Here is a 20,006-nt window from a genome sequence, read left to right on the forward strand (position 1 = left end):
TTCAGACTCATCAGGGTTTATCAGTAAGGACTTCACTCGTGCCAGACTCATTTCCAAACAAACTGCCCGTTAATGTGTCCATGGAGGCCGAGCATTACTCCTCACAGCCTACAAATACATCCAGCTAATATAAGAAACAGGTATTTAACACTTGTTTCTCTGCAAAGTGCTGGATTCTTCTGTCCGCAGCTAAAAATGTTCACGACAAGAAAGTAACACTTGAGCCTGTACGCCAACAGATGACAGGCTGACGGTAAACATTCTCACTGCACCAACAAGCTGTAACACGCTCACACAGTCAGACGAGTCACCAGCAGCAGTCACCAGCTGCCTGCAGTCACCCAGAGTCTGTGTTTCATGAGAAACAGTTTGTTTTCTTCATTCATTCGCTCGTTCTTCAGTTTCCTGAATAGAGACACGTGTGACAGAATTCAATGAGAACTTCAAAGTAATCTTACAAAGAGTAAAAAATAAACAGGAAGTGTATATTTTACAAACTTCAAAACTGCTTTCTTTGGGGGGGGAGGAGGGGTTATAGAGTAGAAAATCAGGAATAGAGAGGGTGGGGGAATGACATGCGGATAAGGAGCCACAGGTCAGACCCAAACCCGGGTCGCCCGCCCAGAGGAATATACTCTGTACATGGGGGCGCACGCCCTAACCACTCGGCCACCGGCGCCCCGCTGTAAAGCAACTCAATAAAAACTAAATTATAGGCAAGTGGTTCTCAAGCTTTTTCTGTCGTGCCCCTCTTTGGAGGAGTAAAACATTTTGTGGCTGGGGGGGGGGGGCTTGGAGGAGCACTGAATAGTCCTACATGTTTTTAATGTTTACTTGGCAATACTCAAACTTCTGATAATGACAAAGCTCCTCCAGACTATTTTAACATCATGTGGTTGATGTAATTGCAGCTCTGGAAGTTTATCCAACCTACACGGAGTGAGCCTCTTTGACATTTGATCAAGTTTGTGAGAATAGCTGGAGGATAGTGTTAAGAATAGGGATGTTTGTGACATACTGTCCTGAACTGAAATGTTATTTTTTGGGGGCCATTTTTGCATTTTTTTTTGGATGGGACAGCTGAAGAGAGACAGGAAATGTTGGGAAGAGAAAGTTGGGAATGACATGCAGCAAAGGGCAGAGGTCGGATTCAAACCCACATCCGCTGCAAAGAGAACTATAGCCTCTGTACACGGGGCTTGCAACACAACCACGGGGCTAAGGCAATTGGAGCCCCATTCATAATTCTTATTATGGTCTTAGTAGGGATAGTAGTCATGAAATTAAAGAGGGAAAATGAATGAGCTTTTGCATGCAATCTTGAATTCCAGCAGAAGTATTTACAGCTTCTCCAAGAATATCCATGACCACCCCCCAGCAGGAATTGACCCAGACAAAGGTTAACAGCAGTGTTGGGGGGGCTGGAACTCTGCATGTGTTCTGAATGTCTGCACACGTGTGTTAAACATAAGCACGCACATAAAAAGCACTCGTCATAGTGGCTGTGGGTACAGTTTGATGCCACAGAAAATAAAAGAGACGGTGAGATTGTAATGGAGCTAAAAGTTTTTCGGGAGTTATCTCATTACTTCAGTCGAATGGAGAACTTCCTGCTTCCTTTCCTGTTGTCATGGCGATACTTAGGAAAACCATTATCAGCACTTATGCAAATCATTAAAAAATTATAGCTCAGCGTTAGGATACGATCTAAACTAACAGAAGTGTGAAGCCATGGTGCTAAAGGTGCTCCAGTTAAAAGAGAGATGAAACATAGATACTCGTGGAAACGAGACATGGAAAGTATTAAATACTTGGGAACTCTGAATATGCAGTTACTCTATCAGATGAATTTCAATCACCTAGAAGTTAGGCAGGATCTGAACAGGTGGAAAACAGTCTGTCTTATCAGTGGTAGAATCATTTCACTTTCGATTTCAGACAATACCCGTGTTCATAAGTGCAAGTGTTTTTAAAACTGGGGGAACATGATACACATATTTTTGTGTGATGAGAAAAAAACCTGGAGTTAAAATGAAGACACTGAAAATGTCTAAAGAGAAAGAGGGACGCACTCTCCCCAACCTAAAGAACTATTATGTAGCTCAAACACAATCAATAGGCACTTATTAAATGATAACTCTGAAGCAAGGTGGAAATCAATAGAAAAAATATATGTGCAATGTTTGAATAAAAACAATACCTTTCTGTACAGAGAATAAGAGCAGGACAGAAGTAATCGACAATACTTTTACTGAAACTGTAACATGAAGGACTTAATTCACTGAGAGTGATTAAAGAAGATTCTGAGTTTACTCCAAAAAGAACAGGATACAGACTTTAGAACATGGGCTCAAAAGGGACTGACCATATTTGGACAATGTCTAGACAAAAATGGAAAGAGACCGGTTGAATCTCTGAGGATGCATTCTGATTTACCACACTCCCACTTCTTCTGATATCTACTAACTGAGAAGTTACTTTCAGAATACTAAAACAGGAAAGAAGAGCAGCAGTGATCTCCATCTACTTGTGCAATTTTTGTGAAAGAACTAAAGTAATGTCCGGGTACCACATCAAATCTCAACTGTCTTTAATAATGTAGTGGATCTTATGCCAACTTTGTTCAAATTTGTTGGTCCTGTCCATCATTGTAATTATTTTGAACTAATACACAGAGGTGAATCAACACCATCTTACCTGATACTGTTAGTTTGAAAACAGATTTCATACTGTTAGGTTAAACAGTGGACAAAGTACATAATGAGAATATTAAATATTTGTTATTACAGAATTCTGTAGTCGAAATGAAGTTGCTGTTACTACTAGAGCCGACCGACAAATCGTCCCGCCGACAATATCGGCGGGGCGATATGCCAATATCAATATTGGCATATCATGTCACTATCAGTATTGGCTAATTTTATCACCGATGTGCGGATATAACAAGATTCATTCAATTTAAATTGATTACTTATTTTTATATAGTTTGTATAAATATTTTTTCATTTTAAAGTTAAAATTAGTGTTTCAGTGCACTCTTATTATTCTGGCCAACTGATAAAACAAATCTTGTCTACATTATAAATCTTTTTGACGAGTGCAGTTTAATAACTGCATTTGAGGGATCAATGCAATAAATGTGTATGTATGTCTGACCGATCTATCTATCTCTTTCTATCCATCCATAAAGATAGGAGATAGATCTAAGAAAGATATCGGCCGATATATTGATATAGATTTTTTTCTCCCTAAAATCGGTATCGGCCCCAAAAATATCATATCGGTCGGGCCTTTGTTATTCCCTCTGTTATGTTATTTCCTTTAGTATTTCCAGCTCACTCTGACACACGTCTTCTTGTGAAAATGTAGATATGATGTCATCTTTACAATGAGTACACAATTTAGGTATTTGTCAAGACATGATGTCAGTAAAAAGTTTTTTTTTAAATGTCACTTAGTTGGAATAAACCCATGGTGAAATGAAAGATGAAGAAATGTAAAAATCCCGACAGGCAGAAGAACTTAGGTGGATTGTGGCACAGAGAGAGAAATTAATGATGTATCATTAAAGCAAAGTGGGAGCTCTTCAATCTTTTTAATGAGACACACAGGAAATGTAGTCACTCACCGTGCACCAGAAAGTCATTTAAAACATATTACTACTTTTATTACATATTATGCACGGACCAGCCTTCATTAATTCTGATAAAAACCAAATCCATTATTGGAGATGTAATATTTAACTTACATTTTCAGGAGAACTTTTGGAATAAAAGATTGCACTGGTTGAAAACTTTGGAAAGTTTGGCAACACTTTTTAGTGAAATTCACTAGAACCGTGTTGACCTGTGGGCCGACTGTAGTGTTGCATCTCTAGTTTGTGTACTGGTGTGAGAGAGAAGGTTATAGAAGAGCTGGAGATTAACGCCTTAGTATATGCTTCAAACCTCTAGACATTCTGATCTTTTTACACAGCTCCACAGCACAGTACAGCACTAGTTGATGATTATATTAACAAGGCTCTCTCGATCTGTCCCTCACAGAGCAGAAGGTTGGCATGGTGATGGACTGTCTTACAAAGAAAGATCAAATTAGTGATCCGTAATTTTAATTGTTTATTGATATACTAATTCTGTACACAGAGGGTATTTGTATTAGCTTAGAGTTAAACAATAACATAAAGACCTAAAACAAGGGGGAGAAAATACGGACGCATTTTCTGTGAAACTGAACGTAACAGAACATGCCTCACCACCTCTAAGGATCATTCATGATCAAATCATGGGTAGGTCAATCACTACAACATCAAAATGTTGACATATGAATCACTGCAGCAGAAATGCTCAATTTGAGCCATTTAGCTTTTATATTTTGATACCTTTATATACAGACATGCTAACTTTAGCTGATGGCCTGTTTTAACAGGGTTAGCCAAAAGCCCTTTTAAGCAACACCTTATTGATTGTTTTAACTGCATGTTGATCATTAAAAACACTGAACTATAAATGACTCACATTCCTGCGCATGCTCGTGTTCTTTGTAGCATGAACCACATCAATAAAACACGAGTTAATGATACATTTGGGCCCATCGGCGAGTGGTACCAAAAGTTAAACAATCACTGTAGGTTACACGAGGTTAATCTACAATCAATGATGTGTTTAAGTTGATTCTTTCATCTCTCACAGCCACTTGGACCTATTCATCTACTTTGAGAGAGTGAAAACCAAACATGTGAAGGGTAGAGTTTAGAAAACTCAGGATTACAAGTTAGATTAGAGCCTGACCGATTGATCGGCCAGCCGATAACATAGTCAAATAGCATTTTATTTGAGCGTCATTGTATTACAAAGGCAGTTATCTTACTGGCTGTCATCAGCAGAGGGCGCTATATGGATTTTAAAAAAGCATAATCAAGCAGTTAATGCACATACATGTGCTGTTACTGTCCAGTTGAGTGACCATCGTGTGTTTAATATATATTTGTGTTTAATTCGTATTTACGCAATCAACACAAGGATTGTGAATATATTTATCTATCTATCTCTACAGATTGAAAATTGATCTTAGAAAGATATCGGCTGATATATCTGTATCAGATTCTTTTCCCCTCCTCAATATCGATATCAGTATCCCCTAAAATCAGTTGGTTCCTCTATTATACTGTACACAAACATATGCTTGTCCGGTTTGTTAGCCTGTTTTTGTGGCTACAGTGCAACAGTGCAGGGACATGGGAGGGACAGATGGGAAAGAAGACAAGGTGACCCCGCCATGGTGGAATCTACTGACAAACAGAAACGGCATCTGCTATCAGTTGCTTTGCTGTTTCTGTCAAAAAGTTGTTTCGCAACCAAATCTGATTCACAGTCTTGTATTTCGTGGATTACATTTATTTAAGACTATTTCTCACAACTTTGTGATGTTAATATTTCATTTACGTCTTCATACAAACGTCATCTTCTCACAAATGTGTTTTTCAAACTGCTTGAAGAATCAGCAATGAATAGAAAAATGTTCCCTGTTCGAACAATTATCCCAAAACTTACCATACATCCATCATCTCTGTGACACCGAAAGAGTTTTTATTGTGGTGATTTGGGACCAGTATGATGAAGTGTGAAAGGTGGGAAGTTTCCATGCTGTGTTAACTGCTGGGAGCCGAGTTACTGACCCTGCATGAGACCTACAACAAACCTTTAACACTTGAACAAGGAAACCGACTCAATGTCCTCAAACAGGGCTGATGGTGTTCATATTTCCACTCTACTCCCTTATTTGTTATCTTATCTCCATTTCGCTGTCTGTTAATGTTATGAACAAGATGTTTTGGAACATGAATTTGGAACACTGAAGAGACAGCTCTGTTTACACAGCTTGTAATGGTGATCAAAATTGTGGCTTATTAATCACTTCTGATGGCTGATCCTAGATAATGTTTCCAGCAAAGCTCCCATGCGGTGTTTTGGGAGGAAACACAAAGAAAACAACAAAGAGATATAGTGACATTACAAAGAAAGAAATCCTACATCTTAAAAATGACAATCCGGTTTTGTTGGGAAACAGCAGTGTGAAATGGCATAAATAATTTGGAGAGAAAGAAATCAGTTTGATTTATTTATGTGTGAATTTTCTGTACTTTTTCATTATATTTAAGACCTTCCCGGTATAAATAATGTGAAATATATCATAAAGCCATATATACAGGTTGGTACTTTTTTTCTGAGAAAAGGGGCTGATCTATCTGGGAATCATGCAACGGTTCAATCAGAATCCTTCAAGAAGACGCCAAATTATGAGATTTTAGCATAAATTTGAGGAAGCATTGAATATCACTGTAGCAGCTGCACTTTGTAATGCAGGATTTTGCTATTTCATTTGTAAAAGTGTGACATAGTGATCAATTATTAGTCATTAAGATAAGTCATAGCTGCTTTTTTAAATCAATGGGTGTTATCCAGATATGACTGTACAGTTATCTCTACCAAACTCTCATACATCCGTCACATGAACTCTTCGTATCTCTATTTTAAACTATAGCTGTCACTCCTTCTTTTGTCCCAACGCTTTTGATTTTGGTCATATTTGGAAAGTGTCAAATTATTGAAGAGAACACTGGAGGCGGCCTGCATTACTGTGTCAACATCAGCAGAGGTGCTGTCACTGATTATCCAGTGTTAGAAAAAGAGAGATATAACTTGTGACATGCATCATCTATTCCTGGATGTGTGATGGACATCTTGGCATTTCAAAGTGAATGTTTTAAACTATTGTTCATGTACACCACCACATCGTCTGCGTAACAGACTAACACTTATGTTAACAGGTGCACACACGCTGATACATAGTATGCATATAGTTGTAATAAGTCTAACTTGGCATTTATAGACTGTGCCGTGCCTAGCTCTACATGGCGCAGATGGTACAAACAGAGAGAGAGAGAGAGAGAGAGAGAGAGAGAGAAAGAAGATGGAGGGAGAGAGAAGCAACAAGAGAGGTCTGTGACACCTCTCTCTCTGCCCACACTAAAGCTGCCTATTATCTAATCCTTCGCACCATGGAGAGGGGGATCGCGATGGTCACATAGGCAGAGAAAGCAAGACATACAGCTGATGCCAGAAAAGGAGCGGGAGAAAAGCGTCATCATCGCCAGAGTGGTGTTCTGCTGGCGGTAAAACAAGGCATCATTGTGCTGATGGAGTGGTGGAACTGCTCTCTCTCTGTTTGACTTGCAGCCAAGCCTGACTCAGGCCTACCACGGCAACCAAGTCAGAGCCTGGAAATTACCAAAGCACAACTTCTTCCTCTGACCGGTTATGTGACTCCAAGTCGCCATCATGACACTAACAGAGCTGAAAGTATACAGGACATTTGCTCTGAACTGAAATGATCGGCTCATCAAAATGACTATCTCAAGTTGAAGAAATCCATAAAGACAGGTTTGGCTTCGCCAGGTGTGAAAGACCTGTCCATGAGAAATGATTTTCAACCCAATAGGATGACACAAAATGGTATTGTGTTCCAGTTAATCCAAAGACAAGGTAGTTAATGTTTTAGGTAAAACTGCATTTTACTATTCAACTCCAAAAATAGTCCCTAGGCACCAAAAACTAAATTAAATACGAGCATCTCAAATCTATTAACTATTAGCAATTCGCTAATGCTATTGCAAAACTGATGTTTATAATACTGGTTAACGTTAATGATCAATGGAATTGAATGATTAACTGATATTGAAGTTCAAGTCTTTTTTAACGGATCAAGAGTTAATGGAGTTACATTTTGAATAACCTTGTCCACCTCTGCCTAATCACCCCGTCCAGTTTGTGGTGATTTTTTTCTGAATGTTACATGCTGCGTTCACATATTTGCTTATCATACTTTGACTATGGGGCTGGCAGAGATATGGTCAGCGTAGAGTCAGAGTGAAATATTCAGCCATTTGTTTTTCACACATGTTGCTCACCTTGAAGATTTCTGGAAATTTCCAGGACTTCAGTGCATGTGTGAAAACAGCTCAAGACTCGCTATGGAGAACAGTTTTATGATGCAGATCCACAATGTAAGCTCCAGTAACAGATTTACAGTTTAGATTATACACGAATGATTATCTTTAAAAAGTTGCAAAAGGGTTTGTGGGTTTTTCCAAATATTGACCGAGCATATGAAACAGAAGTCCACATCTGGAACAAATCTGAAGCACTAAATCTGCCTGCTGTGCTAAAGATTTCCCAGATTCTTCAAATATTTCCCAAGAATATAAAGTGCACAGACTGGGATAAGACTCTTGATACATAGCTTACATTTTTCAACATCTTCTCCCACTGACCAGATTAATGATTGATCACAAAGGGGAAAACATAACACCACATGAAACGGGTCGTTACAGTTAAACACTCATTCACACACACTTTCAGCCTCAGGCAGGAGCGACAAATAAAGTGTACTGCATCACAACAGAAAAGCATTGGGTATGAGCGAGCAGCAGTGAAGAAAGAGAAGCAAAATATCTCCAGGCTTTGCATGACATTCCAGCTGCAGGGACTAACTTTCACAAAGAGTTGTGAGGAGGGGGGGGGAAGAGGACAGTACAGTACAGACTTGTTGCAGCTTTTCATTGATAAAAAAAAAAAGTGAACACAAACTCAATTTAAGAACCAAAGAAACACACACCTTTCCACCATGACTGGACAGAGCTACAGCTTAACATCTTTCATGCAGCAACACAACAAAAAAGAACTGTACTCAAGCACAAAAAATACAAGCATACTGCACATTCTTCTACATGATCCTAAGGAGGGCCACAGAGACACATATCTCCCCTGGCCCATGGACACAAATAGAACAGAGCACATTTAGAGACAAATAGAGAAGGGGAAGAGGGAGACATTACCAACCTGCTCTTTTTGTGGACGTGCAGCCCACATGTTGCTCAGTCTCATTGATCCACTTCACTGCTTAACTGAATCGACAACAATGCTAAACACACGCACTCTCCAACTTGACTGACAATGACGTACACAAGCAGCAGGCAGCTAAGTCCTCCTTCTCCTCTGCAACTCACAAAGTGAGGCTGAGAAAAAACTAAACAGGGAACTCTCTGCAACTCCTCAGAAAGGAAGGGAGGGAGCTGTGAAACTCTGCACCAATCGCAGGAGCAGGTTCCTCCCACATGCTTTTCTTATTGGATGAATGTAAAGTTCTGCACTCTGGTGGAGTAGGAGGAGTCCTCTGGGAAGAAAATACTAATACTGGTCCTGCCTGTTATCTCATCAGTTCACACTCTTCTCTTTTTCAAATAGTGTGAGTGAGTGTGCGCCTTTTGAGTATTGATGACCTCAGCGTTAGTGGTAAAAACACAAAGATTTTGCTTATGATTTAGATCAAACAAACAAGAAAAAGAAAATTAACTGCACACATTTGATTATGTAGTGTGGGTTTGTGCTTTTTTTCCTTTATTTTACAACTTCAGTGTAAAATTGTTCATGCTTTTGATCAGTAATACAGGAACACTGATACATAGTTTTGAGTCTAAAATCATAAGAGAGCTCTACTTCCATCTTGTGGAGGAATAGATATATTACCTGACTTACAGACCAATCCCACTCCTTCACATTCTTCAGCGTGTGTCCTTATGATAGGGACTTTACCCTGTATTCCACTACCACACCCTGTAAACACACCGTTCCGGGTGAAATGACACCCAAAACACCTATCAAGAATGAAGCATTTTAACCACCTTTGACAGACACACTCGCGATAAATATACATAATAAGCACTGAGAAAGCGACCTGGAAAAGTGAAGGGGTATGCGTATTACATGAGCAGAACATGAAGCAGTAAAATCTTCTTTTTTTAAACACAGAGATGAGCTGCTGGAAAAATATGGGACACCTTGATTCATATACACAAGCGACAGTACACAGCCATAAATGGACTAAACAGAAAAAATTTCTTTCAGTTGTTTCAGTCCCAATTTGTACTTTTTTCTGTTTTAATATGACTGGTTTTAGAGTTGGATTACTCAAAACACTTGATTTATAGGTTAAGTTTAAGGCCCATCGCCCAAACAAACTCACACTCATCTATCTATAAAAGATACTTACCAGGTAGAATGAAATGGTCTCAGGAGCTCCTAAAACACAACTGTCCTGCGTGTGTTCTTTCCAACCTCTGTATCTCTCTCTCACTCTCTCTCTCTCGTTTTTAATCTCGCTCTTTCTCTGCCTCTCTCATATCGTGATTCAGTGGTAATAAACATAATGGTGTCTCCTGGTAAACACAGCACAAAGGGCAAAGAGATAACAATATGTGAGTCCTGAGGATCACATCAGTGCAGTAAAAAATAGAAATTCTCATTGCATTACATTTGCATGTTAAGGCCTCAAGCAAGATGTAATTAAAGTGAGCCCATTAGTTAATTTAAGGTTTAAAGTCCATCAATTCAACAATGTTAAAAGGTATTTTCTCTTATGGCAAACGCCCTGTAGAACAGTAGGCCTAATGTAAACTCTAATTTCATCAAAACTCATTACAACTTTAGTTTTATGAAATCTTACCTTAAGATAGGCCTCATATCTCATAATGCCATAGAAAGCACTAATTGACCGAGGGAAATAGTATAGAAGTTGATTCAACCAAACTTCAAACTTATTAGTTCACTCTACTCTAGCTAGTTATGTTAGCAAGTACACAGACCTTCAAGTCTTCAAACTTGGGTGTATTTTGCCACTAATGTATAGCAAAATAATATTTATTATAATAAATTAATATTAATTAAATATAATATATATATATTTTTTAAGCAAAATGGAGAAAAAAATAAAAGCACAACAGATAATTGTGTAGTACTGACATATGCTAGCAGAGTAGCAGGCTCCACTGTGTAGCCTGTTTATAGTTCAATTTAAATGATTGTAGGCTATACTGTTTATCTACTTGGAAATAACACATTTAAATATATTCATAAAAATATTAGGATAAGTAAAAAAAAAAAAAGAAAGATACATGAAAAGATTTCCTACACTTTATTTTCACTAACCTAAATATTGGTTTCATTAGCCTAAAGGACAGATGGCGAATTCGTGTTTAGAAACGTTTTACCTAGTTTAAGAGGTGTGCAGCTTTAAAGATGCAATATAAGCTTTTTTCAAGAACATTGGTAATTTTGGGCATAGGTCTTTAAAATGCTAGTTTGTAGTTTATCGTGTCTTAGCCACTTGACTTCTGCTGATCGTTTTCATTGTCAGAGGGCTTCAAACTGACCAAAAACTAAATCTATTTTATTTAAAGGTGAATATGTTGTCTAGGCAGAGAGCATCTGTGAAATAAAGAACCGAGAGGATATAGTCTACGAGGCATGGCAGTATAGCCTACTTCATGAACTTTAACTGGGAAATTATAAGGAGAAAGTGTCATTACCAATATTTTAATATTGCCAATAAATGGACCTCTAAGGGGTAATACATTTTTACTCACCTGAGTCTCAAATCATTGATAACTCCCATTGAAGAACTTTCTAAAAGGTCACTCCTCTCAATCTCTAAACTCGCCTCTCTCGCTTCTCTGAAACTGTTGAGCATCAGCACCCAGTCATCACTGCCCTAAAGCACCTGTAGGTGGCGTTGCAGCACTGACCTCACTACAGCAACCCCTCACTCTCTTGAGCAGCACCACTGCACCTGTGGGCTGTATGATGTTTTGCGCACTGGGAGTCTGGACACACAGAAGGAATGTGCACCAGCACTAGATGGACAGATTTGGATATCCAGGCTGATTTCTTTTTTTTTTCCCATTCTCCACAACTTTATTCAACTTGAAGCCACTGAAGTCTTACTTTCACGATTATGTTGAGAGTGACAGCACATCGTTCCTTTGTGGTGCTTGTGACTTTTGCAAAACTGCTTCCATTCTGTCGGACAGTGATTGTTTTCACTGTTGTTTTTCATCCGTTGGTGTGTGGCTAAGTTTCACCCTCCCAGGACAGATGTTCACGCAGCTGCCGCATCATTACTACCCCGCATGCCAGTGACTCACCTCCGCATGCTGCACGGTGTGCGTCGTAAACAGAGCCTCTGTTTTGTTTAGGGAGCGCTGCTGCTGATGTGTCCTCTTTGGCGTTCTAAGGATGTTTGTTTTTTTACTTTGCAAAACGTAAACCCATGAACATAAACAGATATCCGGATATTACTTGTCTTTTTCCTCTCTGATTTTTTTGGAAAACAGATGTCTGTGCTTTGTTTTTTCTTTTCCTTTTGCATCTCTTTTGATTGGAATACACCTGACTTTACCTGGTGCACACAGATGTTATTGCAAACTGTTTTGTAGGTGGCACAACTAAGGATGTTTGTTTCAAGCGAAGAAAAACTTTTTGATTGTATTGAAATATATGTTTTGGTATTCTGGAGAGGACTATTTGTTCCCTGTAGGATCTCAGACTCAGGGTAAGATCTCAAGGATTTTGGTTTTACGCACAGCAGCCAATCTTTGCCAGTACGAGTAAAACACCTATGATGGGAGTCAAAACGAGTGCCGAGGGGCTTAAAGAGTCCCAGACCTGGAGTGTCTCTAGCAGCAAGGGCCAGGTACGGCCCCGTGAATAACCGCACGGCATCAGCATGCCCCCTTGGCCAAATCAGTCGCAGTGCATCTCCCAAAACTGCAGCTGGGAGACTCTCAACTCAACAGGGGACACTGACCCCGGTCTGCCTCCTCTGAACTACTACACCATCCCTCTTCTCACGGCCATCACCATCGCGTGCACATTGCTCTTTCTGGTCGGGGTGGCAGGGAATGTCATGACTATTTTGGTGGTGAGTAAGTACCGGGACATGCGCACTACCACCAACCTGTACTTGTGCAGCATGGCCGTGTCAGACCTGCTCATCTTCCTCTGCATGCCCCTGGACTTGTACCGGATGTGGAGGTACAGACCCTGGCGCTTCGGGGACGCGCTCTGCAAACTCTTTCAGTTCGTGTCAGAGTCGTGCACCTACTCCACCATCCTGAGCATCACCGCTCTGTCTGTGGAGCGCTACCTGGCGATCTGTTTCCCGCTGCGCGCTAAGGCCGTGGTGACCAAAAGGCGAGTGCGCGGACTCATTCTCCTGCTGTGGACAGTGTCTCTGCTCAGTGCGGGGCCCGTGTTTGTTATGGTGGGAGTGGAACGTGACAGCTCTGGGATGAATGAGACGGTTTACTCCCTGGAGGAGGTGGACACTCGCGAGTGCAAGATGACGCATTACGCGGTGGAGTCGGGTCTGATGGGGGCTATGGTGTGGTTGAGCTCGGTTTTCTTCTTCATGCCGGTGTTCTGCCTCACGGTGCTCTACAGCCTCATTGGCCGCCGGCTGTGGCAGAGACACAGGGAGACAAACATAAACTCCCGCGTGGCACACCGGGACAAAAGCAACAGACAGACCATCAAGATGCTGGGTAAGTCTGGAGAGCGCGTAAATTACGCACAAGCTTATGGTCGACATTCAAGAAAATATACGGGTAGAATTAAATCTGAGTGAATAAAATGTGTTGATCATCCATCTCTTTGCAACCACTTCCTTCTCTACCCTTGACGCTTTTCACTCTCCCTACAGTGGTGGTGGTTTTGGCTTTTGTCCTCTGCTGGTTGCCGTTCCACGTGGGTCGTTACCTGCAGTTTCGCTCTCTGGACGACCCGTCTCCACTGCTGTCCGTGTTGTCCGAGTACTGCAGTTTTGTATCTGTGGTCCTCTTCTACCTGAGTGCCGCCATCAATCCCATCCTCTACAACACAATGTCGTGGAAGTACAGGGGCGCAGCGGCGCGTCTCTTCGGCCTCGCAGACAGCCAGCCTCCGCGAGGACGCACAGCCAGCACCCTGAAGGGAGACGGCCTGAACGGCTGGACGGAATCAACAGTCAGCTTTTGAACGTCAAAGCATCAGAAATACTCGGCAGCAGCTTTTAGAAAGTGTACAACACATCAGGCATAAAAACAACTATCTGCCAGGCCGGGGAAAAAAAGGTTCTACCTGGCCTGCACGCCAGGTACTTGCAATGTTTGACGGGACAAAGGAACAGTAAAAAAAATTTAAAAAAAACGCCAGCAAGAAAAGGTTGCAAGCCTCTAATGTCCTCGTGCATCAATTTAACTTCGATTTCCTTTTCTTAAATCTTTCTTGTTGGATTATTTCAGCAAGTGCCATGGGTTAGGGTTAGGGTTATTGATCCAAAAATGAAAAAACAAAAACACCCTCTCTCTCACTCACACACACACACACACACACACACACACACACACACACACACACACACACACACACACACACACACACACACACACACACACACACACACACACACACACACACACACACACACACACACACACACACACACACACACACACACACACACACACACACACAAAAGAGCAAGGCTGTGCATGCTCCTAAAAAAAAGCACACACATAGCCTAAACATTCATATCCTCGACCTATACAATTGCCTTATATTGTATTTATATTCTGGATGACAAAGAAAGCACTGTAGAACTTGTGGCACCTCTCTGTACTCATTTAGAGAGATACAGAGGGTCAGTGTGTGCGTCTGCGTGCGTGAGTGTGACTGTGCGTGAGACATGGGGCATGTGTGTGTGTGTGTGTGTGTGTGTGTGTGTGTTTGTTTGGCCATCATATTGGATGTGCAGTGTTAGAATGAGAAACTACTGCGTCACTGTTAAATGCTCAATGCCCTGTATCTTGGAAATTCAAGTCCATGCTATGTTGATGCTGCCAAAAAGAAAAAAAAAGGACCAATGGGGGTTTGGGTGGCGGGATAATGTATACGCTGACATTTAAACCATATGTATCATCGTCTCTAATCTTGTAAGTACTTGGTATTGTTAAAGGATCTACATCTGTGAAACTGAAAAACTCTTTAAAAGAACCATCTGAAAATGATGAATGGTTTAATGACAAATATGTCAGTGGCCATAAACGCCTCAGCTTTCTGAATCCAGTGCCTTTTGCACCACTGCAGCATTGTTGATTTCAGCCCACTCAGGTTCATAGATGTCCCACCTGTACTGTTAACAGGTTTTTTTTCTTCTTTTTATTATAGAACACTTTAATCAAATGTAAACCATACATATTTGACACTCTGTTTTGATTTAACAAGTTCCATTACCCTTTTTGAAGCATCGTTCAACAGTAGGTAATGAAGACATCTAAAGTAAAGTTACTGTACATACATCACCATTCATACCTTTTTTTTAAAATATGTTTTACACACCCTGAGGGCAGAGTGATTTACTCACTGATTATATCTAACAAACACAATTGCCTGTCTTGCTAAGCTTCATGATTTGCCTCAACTGTGATTTTTTTTTTAATGAAGGTTTTCATATAAAGAACACAATAAGTATTTTCATTGGAGACTGCAGTGTATGAGTTTGAAACAAGACACACACAAATGTGCCAAGCGGGCCAACCATGCCAAAATATCACAAACTACAAGCCATTGCTTTATACATGTACAAAAAAAAATAATGCAATATTGAAAAATAAAACTGGTTTGATTTTATAAAGTGTATAATGTACCAACTTGGACATGGAGTAGAATCACTGAACTGCCTTTACGTGACGGCGGTCTGCTTGCTTGAACTTGTAAATAGATGCTTTGTAATTCTCTACACTCAATGCAGTTCACTCAGATGGTTCTAAATCACAGCAGCAGACTTTACTGGAAATCAACTCAAAACATGGCCTCCATGCTCGAAAGAATGTATCTCCGGTAATGAATGTTTCTGACTGTACATACTGATGTCACGACAGAATATTAACATCTACAGGATGTAGATGGAAAGAGTATAAAAAGTATTTTCCCTATTTTGAAAATGTCTGTGAATATCTCCTGTAATTGTTGATGATCAAGTCTTGTAAAGTAAAAAAGGGAAAACTCGCTTGCTTTTTCTTTTTTTTTTTTTGTGAATGATATATCAGACACATAACAGAAGATGGTCGGACACTTGAATTGATGATTTCAAAATGTACTAAAAATCCTAAAAAACAACAGGTTGGTTATGTATCCAGCACAGCGTACAGCAGTCACTAAGAGGGTACCAGATGTGCAGCAGAGGTTGTCCCCTTGATTTAGCCTACCTATATCCACAAAGTATATTTAGTTAAGGACATTAAGTTAACACAGAGGTAATGCAGTGTTATAGTGCTTTCACATATGTTCAAAACCAAAAATGTTTTTGAAGTTTTCATGACGAGCTGCATGTGTGAACGCAATCAGCCCAATTTTAGACTCTGACTTCACCAGGAATGTTTCCAGCCAGCCATAGTACATTTTCCATGTGAAGTCAGGGTGAGCAGAAGTGAGAATGGAGCAGGAAATATTTGGGAAAAATCCACCCTGAGCGAGTGCGAGAAGGCGGTGATGTTTATAACCTGTGACCGGCGTACGACCACATGCACACGACCACATGCACACGACTGGTTCCATGCAATCAATGTAACTGCTGCATTATGTTTTCTGTTTCGCAAGTTTGTTCTTCTCCGCTCTTCTTGAGATATTGTGAATGTTTGGAACTACACACACAGCAATAATTTAAAAGGCAAAAAAATGTAATTATAGCGTCCAAGTCAGTTTAGTTCACATTTTTCAGTCAAACCATTTTGAGATAAGATAAGATAAGATATCTTTATTGTCAATGTACAACGAAATACTGTTGGAGCAAGCCTTTAGATGCCTAACATAAGTAAATATATACAAAAACTAATCCAAATATAAAACGTATACAATACTAGCATTACCAATATACAGATTTACAAATTGTTTTAAGAAAATACAGTTAAATAATACAAAAAAATATTCAATTTAGTGAAAGTGACAGGTGCTGAATAAATACGGTGGGATATTGCACTTAGTTATGGCTATTATGAGAGTCATTGTGCTGGGACGGGTGGGGGGGGGGAGGCTGAGCTTCTAAGTGGTGCATAGAGTCAGCGTTTTGAGGAGGAAGGGACGTATAGGAGAAGCTAACCTTAACTGTTGTTGGGTGCTTAGACATATAAACATTTCGGTCCTTGACATTTATTTTGACATTTTCCATTCACTTGCATGGCTTTACGATTGTCAGGAGGTGTTTTTAGTGTCTTACCTTCAAAATAAAAGCATCATAGGCTTAAGAAAATAACAAGGCAAAATAAAAGCATTAAAAAAAAGGTGTCTTCTTTCACATTAAAATATCAACTGGGTTTCTTTCAACATCTTTTTTTTTCCTGATGCAAACTATTAACTGTATAGAAACATCAACAAAGTGTCATCATCTCCTCTCAATGAAACCCTGTGAGAGGCGCTGACACTGGTAAGGCTGTAAGGCTGTGCCCTGAAAGAGGGTCATGTGATCACAGGTACTCACTCAGACAAGATGCTCTGATAGTCTTCATCAAGAATTTAATTTCTTAGTTTTCAAAAATGATTAACAAAGTAACAATGGTGCTTTCAGTTTGCATGTTTTATATTTCTTCATGCATTTTCTATGAAATCAACGAGTTAGTTACATTAAATTGTCTTCTTTTTTATTTTATTTTATTTTATTTTACAGGTTGAGAAAAGATTATATTTACTTCTGTGACTTCTTTTGCAAAAGGTAAAACAATTTAATTCAATAAATAATCTCAAATGATCAAAATTGGTTGGCTGTACCAAAAACATATTGTAAAACACAGTTAACCTGGTATTTCTTCCACTTTTACGTTTCTTATGTCTTGTATTAAATATTTACTTCTGATAAACACAAATAAACTAAATAAACATAATAAATACTATAAGTTTCATTCTCATTCTTTTATCTGTATTTTAATAAGCTAAACACGTTACACACACACACACACACACACACACACACACACACACACACACACACACACACACACACACACACACACACACTGACCTCTTGTGGCGATGTGTCGACGGCAGATCAAACGGAGCTAAACTAACTTAAAACAATGTCTCAATTCACGGTCATAACATGCAAATTAAACTTTTAAAACACTCAACATTCGGTTACAATATGAAACTGAACATCGTAGACAAACAAATTAAACATATAAACACGAAAAATATTAGTTGTTTTTTTATTTACCTGAAAAGGGTTTAACATGAATATTCAGACAACACGTTTCCTCCTCTGGTAGCTTCATCGAAGCTGGCGTGGACAGCGCCCCTTTCTGGCCTCTGCAGGCATGACTAATCAATCACAAGCAGCATCTTTCAAAAGACTCAACAGGTAGATCACAGAGGAACAACTGTGACAGGTAGACATCTTGACATTATAAAGTGCTCTTCAGAATGACTCTGTTTTTAACACTTAAATATTTTGAACATTTTGAACAGTACAAAATTTTTGCAATTGTTTTTATGACACTTAAACAATGAATTAGCTGTTTTATGTCACTGCAGTTGTTTTAATTGCCTATAAATTTATTTGAAACTCATCTTTTTTTGTATATAAAACAAAAATAAGAAGGGATCCGTCTGGTTGAGCTGTGGAATTGACACCTTGCCTCCTCCTCTAAACACATTCAATTTACCAACAACATGGTAAAGATCCCTTAGGTCAGTACAGTCCACAGCAGAACAGCTTCTTATGTTAGAAACTCCTCAAGATTAATGAAAGTTAAGTGACTCTTGTGTTAGTGCTTTTCACGTTTCCTCTCGCTGTTCCTCCTCTTCTTTGCTAATTTGTACAGCAGGAGCCGCCTATGTCAACAGAGCTTGTCAGTCATTTTACTCCTTTTTATACAGCAAATAACTAATTAAAACTAAACTTCTTAGAAGAGGAAACACCTGGACATGAATCCACATGATACAAACTGACTTTGATAAAAAAACATTTTTGAGAGAAATTTATTTGAAATGTATTTTGATTTTATAGTGTGACCCATGTCCCATCTGGTAACATGGAGGAGGCGGAGCTTATGATCTACACAGCAGCATGGAGAGCTCCAAATGTTTTGCCTTTACTTTTGGGGAGGGTTCATGTCGTCCATTGTCTTTTTAATAGTCTATGCCAATTAGTAAGTCACGGGTTACAGAGTTTTTTTTGTTGGTATAAATGTTTAACCAGTACAACCCTTGAACATCACTGAAATGAATAATCACTCAAAGTTGACTAAGAACCATATAAGACGCTTTAGCATAGCCCTATCTTTCCCCATGTGACTCTGCCTCACTCAATTACATGATGTGAATCTCAGTAGGGAGTCATTTTAACTCTGGACACACAGCAGTGTGTTCTCCGTCATCTCCGCTTGTGTTGTATTTCTGTGGCCACAGGCACTGCACCTCTCTGTCACCTATGATAGCTTCAAAGACACACAGGGCTCAAAAGGATCTGTAAGTACCCCCTGAAGGTACCTGATCAAAAGATTGTCTGCGGGAACCAACTGAGGACATCGTGTTCAGGAAAGCAGCCGTGAGTGTGAACGAACCCCCCCATTATGAGCGATGAACAGACGATAAGTAAAAAGCAATGAGGGAAATCCACCTGTTAAATACAAACTGGGCTGGTGTCTCAGAGAAGATGGTTTGTGGGTGGCTGTTAGGTGAGGAAAAGAGGAGGTGTAAAACAACAGCGATGAGGACAAGAGGGCCCTCTTGAAAATGATTTGGCTTAAAAATAGAAAAATAAAACAAAAGGTGAGAGAAGAGGTTTGATTGAATGAGTCAGACATCATGATCGTTTATTAGATGTGGGATGTGCAGGGGAGAGGGAATGAATTACCTTGGTAAATAAAAAGAGGTGTAGGACGAACAGAAGGAAAAAAACACACACATATCTATATGGCTGTTTAGATGTAGTAATCTCCTTATTTGGCTTACAGCAGAACTAGAAACAGTGGAATGCCTGCACAGTATTTCTCTGTAAATGTGCTCCCCGGAAGAAGCTGGACTTTATTTGGCGCATGGATTCATAAAAGTTTCAAAGTGTTCCACAGGGGTCACGGACTCTGC

General features: G+C 39.7%; 2 protein-coding genes across 4 annotated transcripts in view; one reads left to right on the forward strand and one right to left on the reverse strand.

The window, feature by feature from the left end:
- The window catches only part of pld1a (phospholipase D1a), a 35,621-nt gene extending 25,394 nt beyond the window's left edge, over window positions 1-10,227 (reverse strand). The window contains exon 1 of one of the 3 annotated variants that reach the window (XM_061063697.1): window positions 10,108-10,227. The gene's annotated coding sequence lies outside the window, so the exon portion shown is untranslated. Of the gene's footprint in view, window positions 1-8,897; window positions 9,065-9,650; window positions 9,671-10,107 lie in introns of those variants that run through there. The other 2 variants (XM_061063700.1, XM_061063699.1) reach the window with 2 other exon arrangements.
- Window positions 10,228-11,736: 1,509 nt separating this feature from the next.
- Window positions 11,737-14,177, forward strand: ghsra (growth hormone secretagogue receptor a). The gene is made up of 2 exons (XM_061063359.1): window positions 11,737-13,435; window positions 13,594-14,177. The coding sequence occupies exons 1-2, from the start codon at window positions 12,619-12,621 to the stop codon at window positions 13,905-13,907; spliced, it is 1,131 nt and encodes a 376-aa protein (XP_060919342.1). The 5' UTR covers window positions 11,737-12,618; the 3' UTR covers window positions 13,908-14,177.
- Window positions 14,178-20,006: the final 5,829 nt, after the last annotated feature.

This window comes from Labrus mixtus, chromosome 18 (assembly GCF_963584025.1).
Source record: "Labrus mixtus chromosome 18, fLabMix1.1, whole genome shotgun sequence".
Classification (NCBI taxonomy): Eukaryota; Metazoa; Chordata; class Actinopteri; order Labriformes; family Labridae; genus Labrus; species Labrus mixtus.